This window comes from Aedes aegypti, chromosome 2, assembly GCF_002204515.2.
Source record: "Aedes aegypti strain LVP_AGWG chromosome 2, AaegL5.0 Primary Assembly, whole genome shotgun sequence".
Lineage (NCBI taxonomy): Eukaryota > Metazoa > Arthropoda > Insecta > Diptera > Culicidae > Aedes > Aedes aegypti.
In genome coordinates, this window is record NC_035108.1 from 19,459,695 (window position 1) to 19,484,443 (window position 24,749).

Sequence of the window (24,749 nt, forward strand, 5' to 3'; positions counted from 1 at the left end):
ATTATTCATTATGATCATTAATTTAACCACTAACGACAGTGTTTTCATATTTCATCATCGCAGGAAGCAGCAATGGCGTCAACAGTTCGTGATCCTTCAAATACCGCTGGTGACAATCGGTCCATTATCGAGTCCAGTTCGGAAGAATCCCTACAGCAAATCTCGATCAACGAAAACATCTCGGATAAGTGCCTGTTGAAGTGCAAAATATTAACCACCGGCGACAAAGATCAGTACATAAAGCTGCGAAGCCCCAGTGCAGGGGGTTTGCCGTACTCGGCCAAGTTCCGGTGTGGAAGTGCACACTGGAAATTACACGGTGCACAGTGTTTGGTCACCATCGGATCGAGCTATGTAGCGCAAGTGTCAGTGGAAGCATCCGAAGACTTAAATAGTGCTAGTGATTTTGAAAAAGCCAAGGAACTATTGCTGCAACTTGTGTTGACCGTGAAGGTCCTGGAAGATCAGTTACTGCTGAAAACCACGAGTTTAAGAAGTTCTATTCAAATGGAGCTTACAAAGTTGGCATCAAACTGTGGACAGTGCATTGAAAGTGGAAAATTTTTGTTCGAAATAAGGAGACTGGCTGAAAAGCATTCGTACGACGTCGGGACTGAGTTCTGTAAGGAAATGTCCTCGAACAGGTTTGTGTCCAGCAAAACCCTAAAAGTGTCTATCGTTATGTTTACTGCTTTGCGGAGCTCTCTGCAGAGTCGATACGCCTTTCTCAAGGAAGATAAATGGTCGCATCTGTTGCATAAGGAAAAACGTTTACTGGAAGACTTTTTTAATACGGTAGCAACAGATCATAAGAATCTTCTACTAGAAGTGTGTTCCTCGCAAATAAAACCCGAGTTGAAAAACATCGAATCATATCGTTGTTTGTTGCTCAGAACTGCTGATGTGACAATTTTCAAAGACTTGGAGGGTATTATGGTAGGAGAAATGCCGCAACAAGCGTTGGTCATCATCAGCAAGAATTTCATTCAACGAATCGCAACCGTAGATTGCAGCCAAGCACTGCCGGTATCAAATGAGATCTTTTGCTGTGTATGCAAAAGTTTAATGGACATCGCAAATCGCGTTCAGGAGAAATTGGGCATACAAAATTCTATCCAGTACGATGGAAAGCAATGGAAAATGGCAACTATCGCAAAGAATAGTTTAAAATCTGGCTTAGATAGATGCTTGGTGAATCAAATGCATATGCTAGTTAACTTTGCAAACCACTATGAACCGGGAAAACCTACAGTCAACGAGAGCTACCCTTACGACTATCAGATTGAGTGTTTCAAGAGTTTCGCGTTAACACGAAACGAAGAAAATACGTGGGCTTGCCTTATGGATGCAGTGATGGTGAATGTTTTCCAGAAAGACTTTACTCGAATTGGCAATATGTCAGAGATGTTCCAAGCGTTCCTGGAGTTTATTTCATCGGCTGATCAGCAAAAGACGTCATCCGAGTCTATGCGCATGGTTACACACATAATTTTGGAATATGTGGCTGTGGTTGAACGAATCGAACTCTACCTAGATGAAATTGGAAAACAGATTTTCAAGAAGCAAATCGGCTATATAGCTCAGGCAATCCAAGAAAGCCATACAGATCACACTCGACTCAAACATGTAACAAGTGCGTTCAAAGACTGCTGGATTTGGAGCAAGTGTGGATTTCCTAAGCTGATGGACACACTTTACGGAAAATATTTAAGTCCACATGTCAAGGAACTGCGTACAAAGCTTTTACAGATAGTAACGCAAGCGCTGGATAAAAATGTTTCCTTGGATGAAATAACCAAATTCTTTGAAACTTTTAACGTATTTTGTATGGACTTGGAGGCACTAGGCTTTGAATGGTACGTGCGTGTTCACAACGATAAGATCAGGAAAACACTGCTCGATATGAAAGCTATTAACTGCGTGCATAACTCCCTTTTCACAACTGACGATAAATGCTTTCTAGTGTCGAAAGACAAGTACGACATGTTCATACAAATTTGTGCAAATGAAGTCATTCCAAAGCACTATCAAGTTGAGATCGTGAAAACATTGTTGGATCATGTCTTGTGCATTCTGGACAAGCGTAGCTGGAACGATGGAACATGCTTAACGGGAGAAGACCAACTAAATGCTGCAAAGTCGCTTATCAACAGCATCAGAACATCTCTTCTTTACCTTAAGGAGCAGCCGGAGTATGCCAACTTTACGCAGTTTTACAAGCGTAGCACCAAGCCGTTCAAGATCATCATCAAGGAGTGTAGCTCAATTACGAATTTTACGAAGCGGATGGAGTTTATGATGCAATCGTTCCCCTACATTCAGAACCAGCAAGTCCTCGATGTTGATAAAGCGTTAACGATATTCTCCACGCTGAACGCAAAGTGTGATGAACAATTGCTGAAGAATGCCTTCCAACTATACGTTGGACAATTTGAGAAGCACATGCGAGAATGTGACGACCTGGAGTATGCCGACAAGATCAAGCGAATAGTCCGTCACGTTAGCGATAAAGTTAAACCCATTCGGGCATCCAAGTGGACTGCGGGGTTCAAGCAAAATACCATTCCGTTGATTCTTGCCGGTGTGAGAGCTGTTTGGGCTATTCTTACATCTGAAGACGTTTTGAATCCAGGAAAGCTGGTAAAGCCACATTCACTACAAATCCTTACGGTTTTAAGGTTTTTATGTGTGGACAATGAGAAATCTGGCGTCGATAAGCACCTGGCGCAAATAATGACCGCTCAAGGAGAATCCGTGGTATTGGGGCTTATTGCAGCAGTACTAGCTCTTTTCGGGCATAAAGTAGAAATAGTATGCCACAGCGAACATTTGGCCAAACACGATGCAGCCGATTTCTGCGACTTATATGAAGCACTTTCAATCCAACCGAAGATTTCTTATAAAACTATCGATGACGTGGTGAACGAGCGATTACGAACATTCTCCGAGAAAGCTTGGATATATTTGAGCAAATGTCTTGGGATTCCACCTGAATTGCCAAACAAAAATGTTCCAGTAGATGCTGATTTGAGTGACACTGTCCTCTTGATGAACGAGTTCGATGTTTTCGTGGAAAAATACTATGGTGACACTAGCTACAACGTTTTCGCACCGGAAGTCAAAGGGCTTGGTCAGATTCAGCACAAAATTTGGGACTTAGTTCAAAGCAATACCGTAGACATCGAGCGCCAGTTGGAAGCCTTCTTGCAGTCATCCAGTGATCCAGACGTGGTGCAGTTGAAATCTCTCATCGAACGCCCAGGATCGTATAAATTGGTCACAATCAATCACGATGAAACTTTGAAGGTATTGTACAACAATAAAACGTTCTTCACAGAGAAATTCAATCAAATGGTGAAAACTGCCAAAGAAGTTCACAGAATTCACATTGACGAATGTGCGCAAAACTTCAAACTGGATTGCAATGGCGTTATAACCTGTCGAAACGAAAATGGTGAATTTCTCCCTAATTTGTACTGTCAATACCTCAACGCTTTTATGTATTTCAAACTGCAGAAGGACAATTTTGTACAAAGTGTGAATGGTTCGGTTAACTTTGGATATTTGCCTTTGGATTTCTCATCGTTTTCGTACGCAAAATTACCGGATCAATATTCCCTCTTCCTTTGTGTCACGGGTACTTTCAGAGGTTTCAAGTTGATGCAACAGAAGACCATCATGCCGCCTTTTTTTGGCGCTACTAAGCTGAAGTTCAGTCAGCAGGAGAATTTCCAATGTTTACCTGAGCTGTCCGAATGGAAAGCCGCGATATTTGATCGCGTCAATGCAGTCATCAATGAGAATCGTTCAGTGATCGTCTTTTTCAGTAACAAGTTTGAAATTGAACAGTTCCGGCTGAGTTTCGAATCGCAGATTGTACGACTGAACGAAGTTACCGTTGAAACGGATGACGATAGTCGGGATCGGTACATCATCGAAGCAGGCGTTCCTCGCACCGTTACCCTGGCAACCCGTGACATGGGACTTGGTTTGGACTATAAGACCACATTGTCGGTGGAGAAAAACGGTGGTATTCATGTGATTCAGACTTTCTTTTCACTGGAGGAAAACGAGGAAACGCTGATCAAGAGATGCACCGCTCGGAAAGGCAACAAGGGAAGCTATGAGGTGATTGTGTGTCTGCCACATCTGGTAACACTGGACGTGGTGGACAGAAATGAGCAGTGCCGTACAATCAGCTATGCGCAGTTGGAAAAGTCCAGGAGGAATTTGTCCAAACGAGTTGATGAAGATAAAACCCTTAGTATTAAGAGAGCCAATCAGAATCATGAAATGTTAGTTAAGTTTTACGAAAGTGTTTAGATTTTAAACGATTATGATATAAACAAATATCAATACACAAATTCGGTTTATCTGTGTCATCATTGTATCACATTATCCTTATTTCTTGTTTGAGATCTTCGTCATTCAATTGCTTATAATGTTAGATCCCTTTTCTATTCGTCAGGCTAATTAGCCCGTCATTCGCTTCGGCAGCCATGTTGGCTTGGCAACTCGTTATTCTTACTATTTGTATTGTAAACTACGCTACAGCAGCATGATGTTGTTACGCCTACCTACTATACTATTTTTCAACCGGAGAAGCAACATAGCCGGCCACCTAAATTTGACGTTTCAAATTTACATACAAAGCAAAACAAACATAACATGGATTGCGTGCAGCAACACAGGAATTACTTAATTTGCTTAAAAAATGCACTAATATTAAACATCTTTTTTAGGTTTTACTGTTGCATAGGCGAGATTTGCTTGGTGTTCGGTTGCTGATCAAATGGTAGCGGGTAAATGCGTGAGATTGATCGTTTGTAGATTCCACTTGAGGTGCGAAGAGTCACGACACGCACAATGCCATCATCTCCAGGGTGTACGTTTTCAATTCGTGCAAGTGGCCAGGATACAGATGGTTTCCCTTCGTCTTGTACTAACACGATTTGCCCAACATGAACATCAATTGCCGATACGGATTTCTTACGCTGATGATTCTGTTCACAGAGGTACTCCTTTCGCCATCGATCCCAATGTTGTTGAACTAGTCTTTGTAGTTCGTGATAGTGGTGCAGTCGATTACTCGGGATGCTGGTGTAGTCCGGTTCAGGAAGGCTCAATAGCGATGTACCGATTAGGAAATGGCCAGGTGTGAGAACATTCAGCTCCCCAGGATCATTCGACAACGACGTCAGCGGACGGCTGTTCATATTAGCTTCGATTTGAGTTAACACAGTGACGAAATCTTCATAGGAAAGTTGAGTGTTGCCGAGAGTTTTTGCCAGAGAGGTTTTCGCGGTTTTAACAGCTGCTTCCCACAATCCGCCGAAGGAAGGTGCTCGGGGCGGTATGAAATACCACCGTATCCGCTTCAAGTTGCATTCTTTGATGATGGCTTCTCGTGTGTGATTATTCTCTAATAACCGATATAATTCGATCAGGGTATTGTTTGCTCCTCTAAAATTTGTGCCGTTGTCAGAGTGAATTTCCGTGGGTATGCCGCGCCGTGAGATGAAGCGTCGAAGTGCTGCGATGAAAGCTTCAGAGGATAAATCGCAGACGAGCTCCAAATGTACGGCTTTGGAAGCGAAGCATATAAAGACCGCAATGAAGGCTTTTCGTGCAGCAGCTCGTCGGTGGGCGGGCTTTAAATAAACTGGTCCACAAAAGTCAACTCCAGTTATAGTGAATGCTCTGCTAGGGGTAGTGCGCTGCTTCGGTAGTTGGCCCACGGGTTGTACGATAGGGGTAGGGTTTTGGCGAAAGCATTGCATACATTTACGAAACACAGAGTTGGCGATTTGTTTCCCACTTATTGGCCAGAATTCTTGGTGCATAGTAGCTAGCGTCATGCGAGGGCCTGAATGCATGCACATTTTATGGTAATGCTCAGTGATGAGGCGTGTAAGAGGGTGATGTTTAGGGAGAATAATAGGGTGCTTGGTTTGGTAGCTTTCTGATGAATGTGCTAGACGACCACGAAGACGGATTATGCCATCGTCGTCGAGAAAAGGATGTAGCAATCGTAGAGACGACGTTTTAGGCACATATCGATTCTTGTTGAGACTCTCCAGTTCTTCTGTGAAAACCTCCTGTTGTGCGATCTTTGCGAGAACTTTCTTGGCATGTTCTAGCTCTCGTACTGACACCAATTTCGATGGACTATGATCAATTCTTCCTTGACAACGGTTTTTGAAGCGAAGAAGCAGTGCTGTGATACGAGTCAGTTTCCAAAAGGATGAATATCGGTAGAAAAGGAAATTATGGTCTGTATCTGCCTGCACTACTAGAACTGTCTTGCGTCGTTCCAGTAAATCTTCTGAAGGAATTTCGTTTGGCTTTTTAGGCCAAATATCCTCTTCGTTAGATAACCATAACGGACCACACCGCCAGCTAGTGTTCGTCATGAATTCGTTTGGGAGCATTCCACGTGAAATGTAATCCGCAGGGTTGTTGATCCCGCTTACATGATTCCACGAATGACAATTCGTGAGTTGCTGAATCTCTGAAGTTCGATTACCTACAAACGTTTGCCATGTGTTTGGCGGAGCCTGAATCCAGTGTAGAGTCACCATCGAATCAGTCCAGAAACAACATCTAGTGCCTTCCATCCGTAAAGCAGTCGATACACGAGCATACAGTTTTGCCCCAAGTAGTGCTGCACAAAGCTCCAGTCGAGGTAAACTGATTCGTTTCAACGGTGCAACCCTTGACTTTGCTGCAACGAGTTCTATCTTGATGTTTCCTTTAAGATCGACTGTACGTGCGTAAATGCATGCACCATATCCAGCTTCTGAAGCATCTGTGAACACATGGAATTGGACAGACGAAGAATCCGGGAGAAACAAGTACCGAGGAACCTTGTAACCAACTAGGCATGGTAACTGCGACGAAAACTCTTTCCATTTCACCGTGATGTCGTCTGGTATTGGGTCATCCCACCCTGTGTTTTTCGTCCAAAGCTGTTGCATGTGAATTTTGGCCCATGACACGACTGGAGATACCAACCCGAGTGGATCGTACAGCTTCGCAATCGTTGAGAAAATCTTTCGTTTTGTTAAGCAGTCTTCGTTCGTTGATGGTTGAATTTCAATACAAAACTGATCCGATCCCACCCTACTCCTAGGGTTTTAACCTTCTGCGAGTCATCGAAGTGTAGCGTCGATACATCTCCTAGTGATTCGTTTGGAATGTTGTACAAAACTTCTACCTTATTTGAGCACCATTTGCGTAATTCAAGGCCTCCTTCTGCCATCAAAGTTTGCATTTCCTTTTGCAACTCGATTGCCTTTTCTACAGAATCAGCCCCAGACAAGAAATCGTCCATATAAAAATCTTCCTGCAAAGGTTCGCAAGCGAATTTGTATTTATCACTCGAATCCAATGCCAGTTGCTTCAATACCCGTGTAGCGAGGAAGGAAGACGGGGCTAATCCATACGTGACAGTCTGCAGCTCATACACTTGAAGTGGTGCTGCAGTGTTAAACCGCCATACTATCCGTTGGAGTGATGTATCGTTTTCATGTACACGGATTTGTCGATACATTTTGGCAACATCTGCCACTATGGCGACAGGGTATCTTCTAAAACGAATCATTAAATCTAGGAGTTCATCTTGAATGTTAGGTCCAGTGAGTAGAGCATCGTTTAGTGAATAATTGGTGGTAGACTTTGCGGACCCATCGAAAACCACACGCACTTTAGTAGTCGAGCTAGATTCCTTAAACACTGGATGGTGCGGTAGATAATAAACCGTTTTGCCGTCATCCAGTGTGGAATCTTCGGCTTCACCGATGTGTTTCATATGACCGAGATCCAAGTATTCCTGCATAAAGTCGGAATACTGTTTGCGCAAATTATGGTCTTTTACTAGTCGCCTTTCAATTTGAAGGAATCGCTGAATAGCCTTTTGTTTCGTCTCGCCAATCATGTTATGGAAATCCATGTGTTTAGGGTAACGCACCACATATCGACCTGTGTCGTCTCGTGTGTACGTGCTTACGAAGTGTGCCTCACAATCGTTTTCTTCTTGAGAGCGTGGTTTCTTATTTGTAAGTTCCTCCACTGTCCAAAACTTTTCGATTACCTTTTCCAACGGCTCTGCTTTTGCAACGTAACAATCAACTACCTTAACTTCATCCATGCATTTCGCTTCGCCTGTTGCAACCCATCCAAACGTTGTCTGAACAAATACCGGTAAGGCACCGTCGAATTTTTTGACTTGCAACCGGCCACCATCGCGTATCAGAAAGTCGAAGAAATGTTGAGCACCGAGTACCAAATCGACTGGAGCAGAGTTATGGAATCCGGGGTCAGCTAAAGCCATATTTGCGGGTAGTTTCCAGTGCGCCAGAGAGAGAGATGTTGAAGGCTGATCGTCAGTAACTTTCTCCATTACCAGGAATTCCAGGGCTATCGAAAAACGTTGCACCCGTGAAGAGACTGTTGTAGAGACTTCGAAAGCTGTTTGATTGCGTGATCCGCCGACTCCAGTAATAACCACCTTCCTATCCCGTCGTGTTAATCGAAGTAATTCAAATAGTTTCTTCGACATTAAGTTAGCTTGCGATCCAGAGTCGAGAAGCGCCCTAGCGAGATGTGCTCTTCCCCATACATCTTTCACTTGTAGCAGAACCGTTTGCAGAAACACATGAGACTTAGGTTGTCCTACAGCCAAATTAGATGAAATTGTTGCTGCTGAGCTATTGCTGGTAGTTGCAGAAACTGTAACAGCGCCAGATGATGGTGTAATCGATTCCGTGTTGTTGTTGACCGGTGTAGATGTAATTGGAGAAGGACCAGAACCTGAACCAGGAAAACCAGGGTGCAACAACGAATGATGCTTTTTTGAACATGTTTTGCAGCGGAATTTTGACGGACAATCTCGAGCCAGATGATTCCGCCCCAAGCAGTTGCTACAGAGGCGCATGGCGTTAGTGAGCTGCAAACGTTTGTCCACAGGTAGGTCAGCAAAATTCGGGCACCGATTGATCCAATGTTTGTCACTGCAAACAAAGCAGGTTGGTAAATTATTTTCGGTCGCCGAGTTGACCGAAACCTTGATCGGTCGAGATTTAGAAACGTGCGAAAAAGAACTTGATGAAGCGAAGATGTGTTGGTCCACTGAAACCGCGTCTAAGACACGAGTTTGCTTTTTGAGGAATTGGATCAGTGATGAAAACGATGGATCCTTTTCGGGTGTAACGTTTTCTTCCCATCGTTTCTGAGTTATTTCATCCAGTTTCGAAACCATTAGATGAACTAACATTGCGCCCCAGCCATTTGTCTTCTCCCCCAGTTGGTCCAGAATTTTGGTATTCCGTTCGAAACAGTCGATGAGGTTGTGTAACGCAACTGCACACTCCTTTTTAATTCTCGGGTACTCGAAGAGTGCGTTCATGTGCCGTTTCTTGAGAAGGTAATTGTTAGAGAAACGAGCCACCAAACCATCCCAAGCCACCCTATAATTTGCATCACTCATCGAGTAGGAATCTATCAATTTTAGAGCGTCACCCTTGAGAGAAGCACGCAAATAGTGAAATTTTTGGATATTGCTTAACTCTGCAGAGGAATCTATCAACGCCACAAATGTATCATGAAATGGGAGCCAATTCTGAAATTCACCATTGAACTCCGGAAGGTTAATTTGTGGTAGCCGTACTGAAGCTTGCACATTAGATGTGTTGTTATTTGATTGTGTGTTTTGTGTTGCATGCTGCCTGGTTAACTCATTCGCCAACCCTCCCCTTACCGTGTAATATTTTTCTTCGAAATCCACCCTCAGTCGCTGTTGCTCTTTCATGTTGTCTTCGTTATCCTCCAAAGCTTCGATGTCATTCATAACCTCCTCGAATTCCGCCCACTTCTGCTCGAGTTTTTCCAGTCGAATTCCAACTTGTTGTGGGTCGAATTGAACGGTGCTGTTCAGGTAGTTTTCGATGCGCAAGACGAATTCTACCACGTTGTCCCTGGTGCGTAGTAAGTTTTTAAGCTTCTTCGACATGATTCGCACGTATGATGGCACCTTCTGGTGAGCCTGTCAATCAGGCCTTGTAGGATATCTTCACGCAACGACAACGGTAACCATCCGAATTAATTGGAAAGTACTGAAAGATATATGCAAACAGCGGAGCACCTTCTAGCGAGAATTTTCGATTGATGGACAGAAACTCACCTGGTGAGCCTGTCAACCAGGCCTTGAATGATAGATTCACTCTACGGCTACGGGAGCTATCCGAGATAATCGTAAAAATACTGAAAAATAGGCAAGCAGCGGAGCACCTTCTAACGAGAATTATTAGTTGAAGGACAGGAACTCACCTGGTGAGCCTGTCGATCAGGCCTTGTATATTGAAATGCTCGTTTAAATTCCACTATGCCTCAGAAGACTCATCAACAATTGATAAAACGTAGAAATGAGGCGTTATGCCTTGAAGATCGGCCACGATGAATAGGATGTTGAACCAAATAATGATGGCGTCACAACTAGTGTTCCAGAGTCGACGTATTGTTCTGAAACTCCCAACAAGAGAAGCACCTTCCAATCACGAATAAAATGTCTGGACAGGGACTCACCTATTGAGCCTGTCAGTAAGGCCTTGTAATAACTCCAAGCTAGCTCTTGTTGGCCTAATCCACACGTCGCTCTGCCAAACGTTTCCGTTGAACCTTATTCCAATTTCCGAGGCGCGAAACCATTCACTGAGAAGTTGTAATTTAGCCGGATGTGAATTGCAATGGCAGTGCCCAGTGATCATCACATGCCAAGATTCCGATGGCGGTTGGGGTTTTTGTTATAAATCAAAAGACCGTGGTTCCTTTGTGCAATGGCCCAATGGCGTCTCGGCGTCGGCCTTTTTAGATCACTATCCTGGTCACGGCACCAATGTTGTAACCCTCTTCGGAATAGTGATCTGAATCCACAGTTAGAACAACGCACAAGACACTTCCGTTTATTCAAAGATCGGTTTATTGCACTAAATACAGTTTTATTGCTTATTCTAACTTTATTGCACACTACAGATTCACAGAATGTTTCTCAGTGGCCAACTGCGCTCAGAAAAGTGTAAGTAACGAATAAATTAATCTAATATACAAAGTGAGCATGATGGCTACTTTCTTCTCGGGTTTCTTTATATTCGTCTCGGCTATATTCGGGCAGAAGTCGTGTGTCCCGGAAAAGCTTTCGGTTTCTAGCAGTTTTAATGTTGTTAAGCATTGTAAACTACGCTACAGCAGCATGATGTTGTTACGCCTACCTACTATACTATTTTTCAACCGGAGAAGCAACAGGTGGGAACTGGTGTCGAGGACCTGGGATTGAATCCCTTACCCGAGATAATCGCTTGACATTTATGTTATGAGCCTCTGTACGTGCCATGAATTCTTTTGTTCTTTTGACTTTTACTGTGCGCCTTGTGTTGGTGCTGTCTCGCTCTCTCTCACGGGCAACTTGAAAACAGGGCGCACAGTAAAAGTCAAAAGTTTTATAGCATGCATAGGCTCATAGTGGCGACTTCCTTCGGAAGGGAAGTAGGTAAAGGCATACGACTTGCCAAGGGCTCGTTGATAAAGATTAAAAATTATAATTTGACATACCGTCGATGGGGGTGACAATGCTGTAGAGAATAAGTAAGGACTTCAGATCACTAAATTAACGGAACGAATTACAGTTCAGATTGTTAATACGTTTTATTCTTCACTCATCCAGAATCACTCCGATAACAACCTCCTACTACATTTCTCTCCAACTAACTGACTGTCCATTTTCTAGCCTACCACGATGCAAGGTTTTATCTTTCATCTCCTCCTGATACTCTACAACCCTCCTTTACTTTTATGATTTTAATGAGAAATATAGTCCTTGTATCTTTTTGGTTCAGTTCTTACTCTTTTTGAATTTATCTGTTCTTCTGCTTTTTCCGCTTCGCATACTTTTTCTCTTCCTATTTCGGTATTTTGTCGGTTGGTTTCGAATTGTCCTACCTCTGGTTCACTATCATTTAATCTGCGTGCTTCATGCTCCTTTTCGTCATCTTTTCCAGTTGATGTTATATTTGATTGTTGTATTTTCTTCAAATGTGACACATTTCGCCTGTATTCTTTGCCAGAATCATATGATCGCACTGTGGCATCTCCTCCTACTTTACGAACAACTTGAAATTCTTCCGGTGAATAATCCGACTGTAACTTGTGAGTTTTCTTCATTCTCTTCAACACAACACAATCTCCAACAGCAATTTCGCTTTCTTTAGCAAATCTCTTTTTATCAATATATTCTTTTTGCTTTTCTTTATGTACCTTGTCACGATCTCTGATTTCTTCATCCATAACTTCTGTGAAAGGTACACTAGGTAGCTTATTACGAATCTTTCTTCCGAACATAATCTCAGCTGGTGATTTCCCTGTTACACTATGATTTGTTGAATGATACTTTAGCAAATATTGCCTCAACACCAACCTCCAATCCTTACCCAGATCTTGCGCAATCCTTAATCTTTTTAATATTGATCTATTCTGACGTTCGACCTCACCATTCATTGCCGGCCAATAGGGAATAGTATTGATGACTTTTATACCGTTGCTTTTGCAAAAATCTTGAAATTCAACACACTTTTCATTAAACTGTGGACCATTATCTACGCGTAATGTCACAGGAAATCCATATCGACTAAACACAATAGCCAACTCTCGTATAGTATCTGCAGCCGTTGTTTCCTTCATTTCACAAACCTCCATGTATCGACTGTAGTAGTCAACAATTACTAATAAATACTGTCCCTCCGGTAGTGGTCCCAAGAAATCGGCTGCCACATCTGTCCAAGGTTGGTCAGGAATCTCACGCCGCACCATTGGTTCAGGTGCATTTGGTGCAGACACTAATGTGCAACCTTTACAAAGTTTTACAAACTTCTCGACATCTTGATCCATTCTTGGCCACCATACATTAGTCCTCAAATGACTTTTCATCATATTGACCCCAGGATGTCCTTCATGTGCAATACGCAAAACTTTGTTCCGAAGAGTATGCGGAATAACAATCCGATCAACTCTTAATAGAACTTCGTCAATGCTACATAATTCATTTGATATTACACGATATGATAATGGCAGTGCTGATTGATTTTCATTTGCAAGTTGGAATATAACATCGGATATTTCAGAATCCTTCTGACTTTCATCCTTTATTTCACTCCATTCAAGAGCAAACGTGGAGCCAGCCATCTCAGCTATTTCCCGAATAATTATTTCTTCCTCTGGATCAAATGCGATCGATTTCATGGTTGCCAATCGAGAGAGACAGTCGGCTATATTCTGCTTTCCAGGAATATATATCACATGGTAATCAAATGCCTGCAATCGCAATACCCATCGCTCAATTCTAGCACATGGCTTGGAACGAGGGGTAAACAAATACTCCAAAACTTTACAATCAGTCATCAAAGTGAAATGTTTACCATACAAGTACATCCGGAAACGCTCGACACTCCATACTAATGCCAATGCTTCTTTTTCAGTTTGGCAATAACGTCTTTCAGTATCCGTCAACGACTTAGAGGCAAAAGAAATTACTCGATGTTCATTTTCAGCATTTTCTTGCAACAAAACTGATCCTAATCCGGAAGGACTTGCGTCAGCAATCAATATTGTCTTATCTTCTGTGTTGAAAAATCCTAATGTAGTTGCGGAGGCTATCTTTGATTTGATAGCTTGAAAAGCGGTTTCGTGTACAGCAGTCCACTCAAACTTTGCCTCCTTCTTCGTAAGATTTCGAAGAGGTTCACCAATAGTTGCAAGATCCGGGATAAATTTGTTCAAATAGTTTGCTAAACCTAGAAAACTCCTCACTTCAGACTCAGTTGTTGGTGAACGAAATGATGAAACTGCCTTCAATTTTGCTTGAGATGGACTTATACCAACATCAGAAATATGATGACCCAGAAAATCGAGCTGGGAAACTCCGAAAGCACATTTTTCCCAATTCAATTCTACACCTCTTTCTCTGAACCTATCAAGAACCTAGAAATAAATTTATAGTATTCTTTTATTTATTAACCATCTATTATACCTTTGAACAAATTTTAAAACACTACCTTTTGCAAATTTCTATCATGAATCTCTTTTGTCTCCCCCTCAATGATGACATCATCCAAATACCAGCAGGTTCCTTCACATCCTGATAACATCTCTTCCATAATACGCTGGAAAATTTCAGGAGCGGTCACTAATCCGAACGGCAAACGTTTGAACCTGAACAGTCCTCGATTGGTGATGAACGTTGTAACATCTCTTGATTCTTCATTAAGTTCGACCTGATGGAAAGCTTCGCGTATGTCCAGTTTGCTCCAAATCCTTCCTCTTCCCAATCGCGCAAGATACTCTTCGACCACAGGCATTGGAAAATGTTCCCTAATCACTGCTTCGTTCACTCGTCTTAAATCTAAACAAATCCTCGGCTCTCCAGATGCTTTCCCGACCACTACTAGTGGTGACACCCACGTTGCAGGACCTTTCTTGACTTCAATTATGTCACGAAGTAACAACTGTTCCAACTTGCTATTCACTGCCGCTTCCATCGGTATAGGAACTCTTCGTAACGGCTGAAACACTGGTTTGACCTATGTAATTAATGACCAATTAATAATTTAAATATTGATAAATGAAACAAAACTTGACCTCCGGATCTATTTCAATTGTTGCTTCCACTCCCTTGATTTTAGCAAACGACTTGTGTTCTACGTTGACATTACTCACTTCTACACCAACTTTGAGGACGCCTAAATTCTTCGCCGTCACGTCACCAAGAATGTCCTTTTGGCCACCTCTGACAACGAAAAATTCACCAACCACTGATCGACGACCAATACCTACTTCTGCCTCAAAAGTTCCAACTACGTCGAGTGGTCTATCGCTTCCGTAACCTCTCAAAGTACGAGATGAACCTTTGACTGATTTCACAACTCGCACCTTTTTCGCTTTCAGTGTTTCCCAGGTCTCCAACCTAATCAAATTTGCATCTGCACCAGAATCAATCAAAACCTTGATCGTAATACCTCCGATCGTAGCTTCCAAAACATTGCTCTCGTTACCTCCATAAAACGCATAATAGATTTTTTCGTCTCACCTAGGATCCTCAACCTCATCCATATCGGCGACGTGCTCAGACTCTACCGTGTACACTTTGTTTGAAGTTTTCTTGTAGTCTCTTTGCTGAGTGTTAAGTTTTCGTTTCTTGCACACAACTTCGAAATGCCCAAGTTGTTGACACCGGCGACATGTACGACCTCGAGCTGGACACTCTAACGAGTTGGAAAAATGTCCTGCTTGTCCACACGAAAAACATGATTTCAAATTCCTTGAAGACGGTTGTTGATTGAATCGACGTTTGTTAGCAGAAGATTGCTTTCCACCAAACTTCGCAGCTATCGGACTGGCCTTTCTTTCTCTTTCGATTTCATAAACCGCAGATTCTCGCGTAGCATTGTTACTTTCTTTCAACTCTTTCATCTGGTGATCTGTATCCTCGATAGTTGCCGCAATCTCCTCAATTTCTTTCAGCGTGCGATCGCGTTTTAAAATTGATTTACGCAACTCATCTGATCTACAGTTTTCAACAACTACATCAATCAGATATATTTCCTTAAGTACTTCACACACTTCGGCCGAATACTTCTCGAATCCACAATTCATGCTTTGTTGACGAAGACGAATGACGTAGTGCGAAAATTTTTCATTGGCGTCTTGTTTCAGCTTACGAAGCTTCCTTCGCTCAATAACATCCTGTCTTCCCGCTTGAAAATATGAATCGAGTAGTTCTATAGCCAAATCATAGACTTTCGGCTCAAGAGTTACCAATGGCATTTTGGCATGCTCAGGTAAACTACGGAAAATTCGTTGTAATTCCACTCCTCCTAGATGAAGCAATTTAGCACGCTTCATCTTTTGGTCCGTTATGTCGAATGCTTCGAAATAGCATTCAAGAGACCACTTCCACGTTTCCCATTCTCTTGAAAGTTTTCCTTTCTCGATCATATCGCAACGGAATGGTGCAATTTGACGCGATTCCTCCATCTGTAATGTTTTCCATATCAAATTTGTCAAACAAACAATCTAGGGGTGAGATTGGGTCAAAACGGAAAAATATGATTTATGAAATATTTCAGCTGATTACGCTGATATTACTAAAATTTATAATTCATATGTTGGGGAGCATATTATTACACGTAATTCATCACAATATGCATTTTTAGAAATAAAAGTTTTTGTTTACTATTTCAATAAACTTGTATGTTGAAACTAGATAAAATTTACAGCATTAAATTTCTCCTGTGCAAAGTATCACGCATGTACTTTAACCTCTACCGTTATATTAGTAGAAGGTTGATAGTCTTTTCATTACACTTCACACGTATTTTCCGTAATCTATCTGATTTTTCCACAAAAATTTCATTTTTTCGGTACGGTGTCTAAAACATCAAAAATGGGGGTGAGATTGGGTCAAGCAAGAGCGATAGTAGATGAAATTGCAAATCCACTTTTTTGACATTTTACGGTGCCGGGTGTTTTCTTCTTTCATTAAGATGTGTTTATTCTTTCTAAATACAGCATCTGTGAGACATCAAACAAGTCTACTTGAGTATTCCTTGCATTGAATAACAATGCAACGCATTTTGACAACTTCTCAAACCTGTTTTTCGTGCACAGCAACATCGTAAAATTTTAACACATGGATTTTTTTTTAATTTAATTATTTATCAGTGTTTTCATGTTATAGAAACATCTCACAGAAGTACAAATGAGTTGGACCGCTGAAATACCGGGATTATGACGTCAACATCTGCCTGAAATGTATTGATCGTGGAATGTCGAACCGAAATTTAACTATTTGCGAATGTTAAAAATAATCACTGTTTCAGTAAACCTTTGGGGAAACTGAATATGCTTTATGGCAATGGGGATGAGACTTTGAAGTTAATTTGAGGGAAAAAAAAACAAGAAAATTTGTCTAAATTTGACTATAAATGTTGGGTAATCATATTTTTTCTCATAGCTCTTCAATTTTTTGGTATAATCGTTCTTTTAAGTGGGTTTATCATACTTGTGAAAAATCTTAGATATGTTTTCGACTTGTTTGCATCGTATTTCATCAATATTTTTCAGCTATGAATAGTTTTGCAGTCATGGTCTCAAAAACAAGTTATTTTAATTACAGTGACCCAATGTCACCCCTTCTATGGGGTGAGATTGGGTCATTTTTCATTCACTTGTGGTGCCGCTGTGAATAAATATTTTTCTTTAATTTTTTGAACAGTTGTTAATGTACCGTAAAACGGGGTAACTTTGATAGTTTTTTCGAAGAAAACTTGAATATTTTTGCATGTTGTTTCAAACATTAACAATTTATATTTTTAAAACAAGTACTGGCATCCTAGCAATCGATTACAGTCGATAAATTGGCAAAAGATTTATTTTGAATGGATATATAATTTTTCATATAATCGAAAGTTGGTTTTCTGTTTTGGGGTAACTTTGATAATGGAGTATGATTCGAACAAAATTGAAAGAATAACGAACATTTGTAGGGCATTGCATACCTCTAGGCGTTTAACGTTATATGGAAATTTCTGACTTAATGGTCCCAGTTTGTGAAAATGCTGTTCGCTAAGAGATTTGAGACCGTATTCAAGTTCTATGATAACTAGGCTGTTAAAGATAAGTGGCCAACTATTCAAAACTACATCAAATAGTGATCGTAGAACAGATTGTTTGTAAGCGTTTCAAAAATGCTAAAATTGTGTAAATTTTTTAAATTCGTATAAAAAGCCTAAAATGATCTTGATTCAAATGAAAACCGCTCTCACATGAAGTGTCATACTAATGTTCTTAAGTTTTGCATTCGTTTTGCTTAACTGATTAACATAAATTATGATATTTCGTTTAGTATGTGGTGGGTTACGCACTATCAAAGTTACCCCGTTTTACGGTACCATCAAAGTACATATACACCATATTTGAAGTTTATTGGAGTTGAATTGCGATAGTTATTTAATAAATAAATCGTACATATGCCTTTTTGACCCATTGTCACCCCCAACGATGGTATGTCCAAAACTCGCTACAATTATTGAGGATTTCACTTAGAATTTAGAGATTACGCTGCAATGTTGCTCAAGTCTCCGATGGGAATTTTCAAAAGTCTATATGCACTTTCCAGGCCACTACTAGTTGTCCCAAAATTTCGCTGGAAACCTATTCACATTCATTAGTATTTTGCTAAGTATACTCAAATTACTACTAAAAATCAACAGTTTACCGCTATGAATTCATAGGACGCCAAAGAAACCATAAGAGTTTTAAAGATTAAAGTTCTCCCAAGATCCTGCTAAGTATCCGCAAGAATTCGTTAGAAAATCTCAGTAGTTCACTAGACAAGCATAGGAAATGTCTTAATAATCCAGGTTTGAAACTGCTATAGCCAGCTAAGGATCCCGAGGTTTTCCGAAGGAACATTTTGATTATGCTGCAGAATGTTGAATCGTCTTTTAAAGTATCGAACGTCTTACAGAATCTCTACTAAAGATGGAACGTAGCTCTAAATATTTAACATATATAAAGACTGGACTTGAACAAAACGAGACACGCAAAAATGATCACCAAAAAATCCATTTTAAAACGGATAATCCTCAAATTTTCAGTTATTAAGGCGAAGTAGGCTGTCAATGAAATTTGTACGTGTCGTTGATGATTGTTGCCAATTCATCTTACGATTTCGAATCAAAGAAAATTAGTTGCTTTTGCACTGACACAGCTGTAAAAGTATCAGCATACTTTATGCATGTTAGCTCGTACAGTGACACTTTTTCAAGCCAATATAAACTATCAAGACTGAGTTTTATCACTTTGTACGAGCTGTATGCTCGTACATTTCTCTTAACACTGCTAATGAAATCTTGGGCGAGGCTTTGTCCATCTTTCTTAAACAATTTTCCCCAGTTTTTCTTCAAAGCTTCGTCGGTTTTGAATGGTTTTCCGCTTTTCTCAAACTTCTTCTTCATTATTGCCCAAAACTTTTCAATCGGACGAAGTTCTGATGTATTTGGCAGGTTCGCCACATCGGGACCACATTAACGCCCTCCGCTTCGTACCAATCCATTACAGGCTTGGCGTAATAGCATGAAGCGAGATCCAGCCAGAAGAGCGTGAGACCATGTATGTCTCGTCGTCCTTGACGAGACAGCCTGACTGGACTAGTCACTCACGGTACAGCTTCCGCGCACGCAATTTGGCCACCGTGTTTTGCTTGTCAGTCCGGTTTGGCGCCTTCCTGACCTTAAAAACACGTAATCAGCCCGCTTCATGAGCTGCTGGATCAACCACTTTGATGAATTGACCTTTTCGGCCACTTCTCGGGTGGAAAGGTTCGGGTTATTCTTAAAGTACGCTCGATGGTCTTCGTCTCCTAGAACATCTTCACTACGCGGGACACGGTGAAATTGTGGATTCCAAGCCTTTTGGCGATTCATCTGTGAAACTGACCAAGATTATCGATCACCGCGCCCAAGGTTTGCTGACGTTGCTCTTCTTGTTTCGAATGCATCTTAAAAACTACTTGACAGATCGCGATGAATTTTGCATACATAAACACAATACACTAAACTAGCATTACCCAAAATTTCATTAATTTTTACCCACGAGATAAAAAGTTTCACCCAAAACAAAGTGTCGCATTTTTCCCGAGTCCAATGTTTAGATCACCGAAAGTATGAAATTGTTGCAATACTGAGTATTACAGCACTTTAAAGTTGACAATCGCCCAAAACCTAGTGAAAAGTGTTATTGGTGATGGATTAATTTTGTTTCACTTGCTTCGGTTTTGACCTATCGTATTCTTATTTAGTCACATACGATTCGCAATATTGTTTGATTTTATCATTATTTATGAACAAATTTCTTGCACCGAAATTAAAAGAAATAAGGCGTAAACCCAAAAATGATCCATTTCTCTAGCTTCTGTCAAAATAGTGAATTTCTGAAATGTAGGGAGCTGGATCCTATAGGAATATATTCTTGGCACTTTTGATTCACTTGGGCAGTGGGGTTTTTTGAATGCAACTGAGCTCACATTTGGCCACAATATGCGTCGTCTTGAAGTGCTTCTTATTGCAAAGCTTCAAACGATTCGGACGAGAAAAACCCCCCATGCCAAAGTGAATCATGGAAGTGGCCAAATAGTTCTGCACCCTACTTGAGAAATTTTCCAGCACGTCACAATTTTTAGCTACAGGTCGCCAAAGTTGTATAAAACACTGGTTTTATTAATGTTTACATGAAATTTAAAGTACAATTTATCATACTTTTTTTTAATCTCATCCACCAAACATGCAAAATAGAACTTGAACTTTCATTTCAGACATAATTTGATTGAAATTGCGCGATTAAATTTCGATTAAACCGATTTTTTCAACATGCTTGCAGTCTCCATACAAAATTCTTCGTTTCTTCTATATGGCAAAATACAACAATTCTCTAAACCATCAAAAAATATCTTTTCCGTATCGAAAGTAATACAAACTTTGATAATAAGTATTGTTATACACATAAAGTTTGAATTCTGCGGCAAATTAGGCCAATATATTACCTTACAAGCTGGCAAACTTGCATGCAAGTTGGCTGAAATAGTCATTTTTTGCATTTTCAACAGTCAATATCTCAAAAACTAGACGTGCTATGATATTTCTGAAAACGGCAATGGATTCAGCAACCCTTAATTAGGTGAATAGCGGTATTTTGGTGCTGGAGACAAAAACGTGTTCCGCAGTGTTATTGTAGTTTGTTTTTATATATTCCACAATAAAATGAACAGTGAGCAGAAGATGCGAGTGTAATTTTATGAAACTTTTGAAACTTTCTGTAAGCCATAGACTGCTTGTTGTTCTTGTGTCACTGCTTGTGATTTGTTTAATCGGGCTGTTCCAAATATGAAGAAAACATACTTTCCTTAAGTGTATGACTTACCGCCACTCTCAAGTAGGCTTTTTATATAGTAAAAGGATGTTGGAACCCTAATCGTGATACTAGAGATTGATGACTTCATGAAACGTTGTCAACACATGAATTAATAAGTGCATACAGGAGCCCTAGTAGTTGGTCAAATATAAAGGAATATCAACTGAGATGGAGCTCTGCAATGCGATTGGCGTGAAGCTAAGCTGATGTTTAAATGACAAAACCAAAAAACGCAATCATATTTACGAAAATATACAAATTTAAATAGTACACTGCCGAACACGTTTTTGTCTCAAGCACCAAAGTACCACTATTTACTCAATTAGGGGTTGCTGAATCCATCCCGACCAGAACCACATAACAAGATTATAACACATTCCTATCAGCAGCAGTTAAAAATAACAGAAGTTGATATAATTTTGTTATCAAGATGACTTTGTTATCAACTTGTTATATTTTTAGTAACACATTTATAACATCATTTGTTATATTTTTGACCTCGCTTTTATAAGTTTGTTGCTAATAACATCCGATGTCATAAACAGTAACATAGTTTGCAATAATTTTGTTATTTTGTGACATCCTTGCAACACATTCTGTAATACTTTTGATATAATTATGACAGGGTTTATTATATTTTAGTTAAATTTGGTACAAATTTTGTTAGAATTTTTGTTATTTTAACTACTAACGGTACATGTTTTATAACAACTGGAGGTATAAAAATATCATATCAGGGGAACACATCCTGTTATAATCTTGTTTCTTCCATCTGGTCGGGATATCATAGCACGTCTAGTTTTTGAGATATTGACTGTTGAAAATGGTAAATTTGACGATTTCAGCCAACTTGCATATAAGTTTTCCGACTTGTATGGCAATTAATTTGCTTAATTTGTCACAAAATTCAAACTTCATGTGTTAAACAATACTTTTCAACAAAGTTCATAATTCTTACGCTGGTAAAATGTTATTTTTTGGTGGTTCTGAAAAGTATTGTCTCATGCCATATAAGAGAAACGAAGAATTTCATATGGAGACTGCAAGTATGTTGAAAAAAATCGATTTAAACTGAATTTAATGGAAAAATTTACAATCAAATTATATCTAAATTGAAAGTTCAAGTCCCATTTTGCATGATTGGTGGATTAAATCACAAAAAAGTTTGATAAATTATGCTTTAAATTTCATGTAAACATTAATAAAACCTGTGTTTTATACAACTTTGGCGGATTGTAGCTAAAAATTGTGACGTACTGGAACATTTCTGAGAACGGCATCAAATTCAGCGACCCAAAATCTACTAGAGACACATAATTTTATCCTTGAGACAAGCAAAAATGTCATTTTTGTTACGCTGTGGTATTCAACAATGTTGCCAAAAACGGATCCATTTTATGCTAAAATCGGGGGTACCAAAAATGGAGCATGCCAAAAACGGAATCCCACTGTAAGTTTTCAGACATCAGTTAGCCAGTTTGGACGAAAAGTAGGGCAATTCACAAATATATGTTTAAAAAAAACAAAAATACAGCAGTACAGTCTCCTAAAAACGGAGAAGGTTTCAGCGGAGTGGCACCAACGCCAAAGGCTAGTACAACTATTCCGCTTCACTTAAAATTTCGAAAATGAAACATTTTGAAATTGTACGTTTTTCCCGGCACTTTTCTAGTTTTAGTTCTGAGGAATATTAAGCAAATAAATCGCCGTGCAAGCTAGTAAACGTGCATGCAAGTCAACTTAAATTGTTAAATAATGCATTTTCAACAGCCAATATATAAAAAACCAGACGTGTGTATGGCATCTATAAGAACTCATTTTTAAAAACACAGAAGAAGTGTCATGCTATAGCTTAAGTGTTCACTTACATTTAAAATACATGAACTGTTAATTGATTTAAAGGAAAACTTTAAAATTTGTTTTTAGATGAACTGTCTGAGAATTGTGTTTTTAATACATTTGTTGATGAAATTCCATGATATTAGCGTGAAAGAAATCGGTGGAAAAATAATAAGCTTTTAACAATGTTAGCATATATTAACCCGTAGGCTACGGGGCTGACTTACAAAATTCAAATTGCTCGTATTTGAGCACAAGTCTATATTTTTTAATGAAATTTTGAGGATTGCTTCACTATTAGTTGTAGTTTCATGAGTGATGGAAAGGTATAGCTCCGGAGTATTGTGGACAAAGTTGTTCCAGAACATCTCTGGGTCAGGTAGGGTAACTATCATATAAACTTCATTTTAGAACTCATTTATCATTTGGAAGCGAAATGTTTTCATATAAAATGTGAACAGACCCGTTATTTATAATAAGTTACGAAGACCCAGGATATTTTTAAAATTTATGATTAACCTAAAAAAAGACTAAGGCCACCAGAATATTATGGAATTTTGCCATAATCTACACAGCTTCATTGGTTATTTTTTAGCGATTGATATCTACGTTTGTTGGTTTACAGCACTCACTAAGCCTTAACAGACGTGTTCACAAATTTTGACAAGAAATTGGATATTGGATGGATGGCTTCCAAATTGTCCTGAATTTCAGGTCCTTATGATCTTCCAAATCTACTACAGTCTATAATAGTACAATTCTCTTAAAACTTTATCGTTCCTATCCATAGTGTTTCATATGGCTCAAAGAGTGTACTGCTATGAATAATGATACTCTCAAGGTCTTCAGAACATACTGTAATTGAGCGCATCAATTTCTATACGCTACTTAACTTATTATTCAAATAAAATGGTTTTCACATATCCATACTTATTCACAAATTTTAAGTTTTAAAAGAATTGAGCTAGTATAGACTGTAGTAGATTTGGTAGATCATAAGGACCTGAACTCCAGGACAATTTGGATGGCTTCCAATATCCTATTTCTTGTCAAAATTTGTGGACACGTGACACGTCTGTTAAGGCTTAGTGAGTGTTGTAAACCAACAAACGTAGATATCAATAGCTAAAAAGTAACTTATGAAGCTGTGTTGATTATGGCAAAATTCCATAGTATTCTGGAGGCCTTAGTCTTACTTTAGGTTAATTATAAATTTTGAAAATATCCTGGGCCTTCGTTACTTATTAGAAATAACGGGTCTGTTCACATTTTGTATGAAAACATTTCGTTTCCAAATGATAAATGAGTTCTAATTTTTACCCTACCTGACCCAGAGTTGTTCTGGAACAACTTTTTCCATAATACTCCGGAGCTATACCTTTCCATCACTCATGAAATTACAACTAATAGTAAATCAATCCTCAAAATTTCATTACAAAATATGGAGTTATGCCCAAATACGAGCAATTTGAATTTTGTATGTCAGCCCCGTAGCCTACGGGTTAATTACAAATCTCAATACTATGGAGTTCAATTTTTTGAATTGTGTGTGATAAGTTCGTCTGAATGAGTCATTCTTATTCCATATTTTTTTAAGTCAAAATTGGTGTAAATATTCTGCTTAGGATTCTGAAGATACATTAATCGGGTCCCTGTAGAGGTTTTATCTACGATTCTGTCAGGGAATTCTTTGAAAATTGTATACAAGACGATATGATCATTGCAGTGATGAATTTTGTAGAATTATACTCAGAATGCAATCAAACGTATTCTGACTAGTATTCAATCAAAATGACACCAACTACACACTTAAATTATTTTACGGATGTCTGTGAAATCTCAACAGCTGAACGGTTCGGTAAAATATATTAACGGAGTACGATATATTTTCACAGTAT

The 24,749-nt window shown here is 39.6% G+C and overlaps 1 protein-coding gene across 12 annotated transcripts in view; it reads left to right on the forward strand.

Moving 5' to 3' along the window:
• LOC5579397 overlaps nt 1–24,749 on the forward strand; it is a 135,426-nt gene that overhangs the window by 35,049 nt on the left and 75,628 nt on the right. For 5 of the 12 annotated variants that reach the window (XM_021840099.1, XM_021840100.1, XM_021840098.1 and 2 more), the window contains one exon: nt 64–4,364. The exons of the other annotated variants lie outside the window; for them this stretch is intronic. In XM_021840099.1, coding sequence (XP_021695791.1) covers nt 73–4,323 — 4,251 coding nt within the window. In that variant the 5' untranslated portion in view covers nt 64–72 and the 3' untranslated portion in view covers nt 4,324–4,364. Of the gene's footprint in view, nt 1–63; nt 4,365–24,749 lie in introns of those variants that run through there. 12 annotated transcript variants of the gene reach the window in all.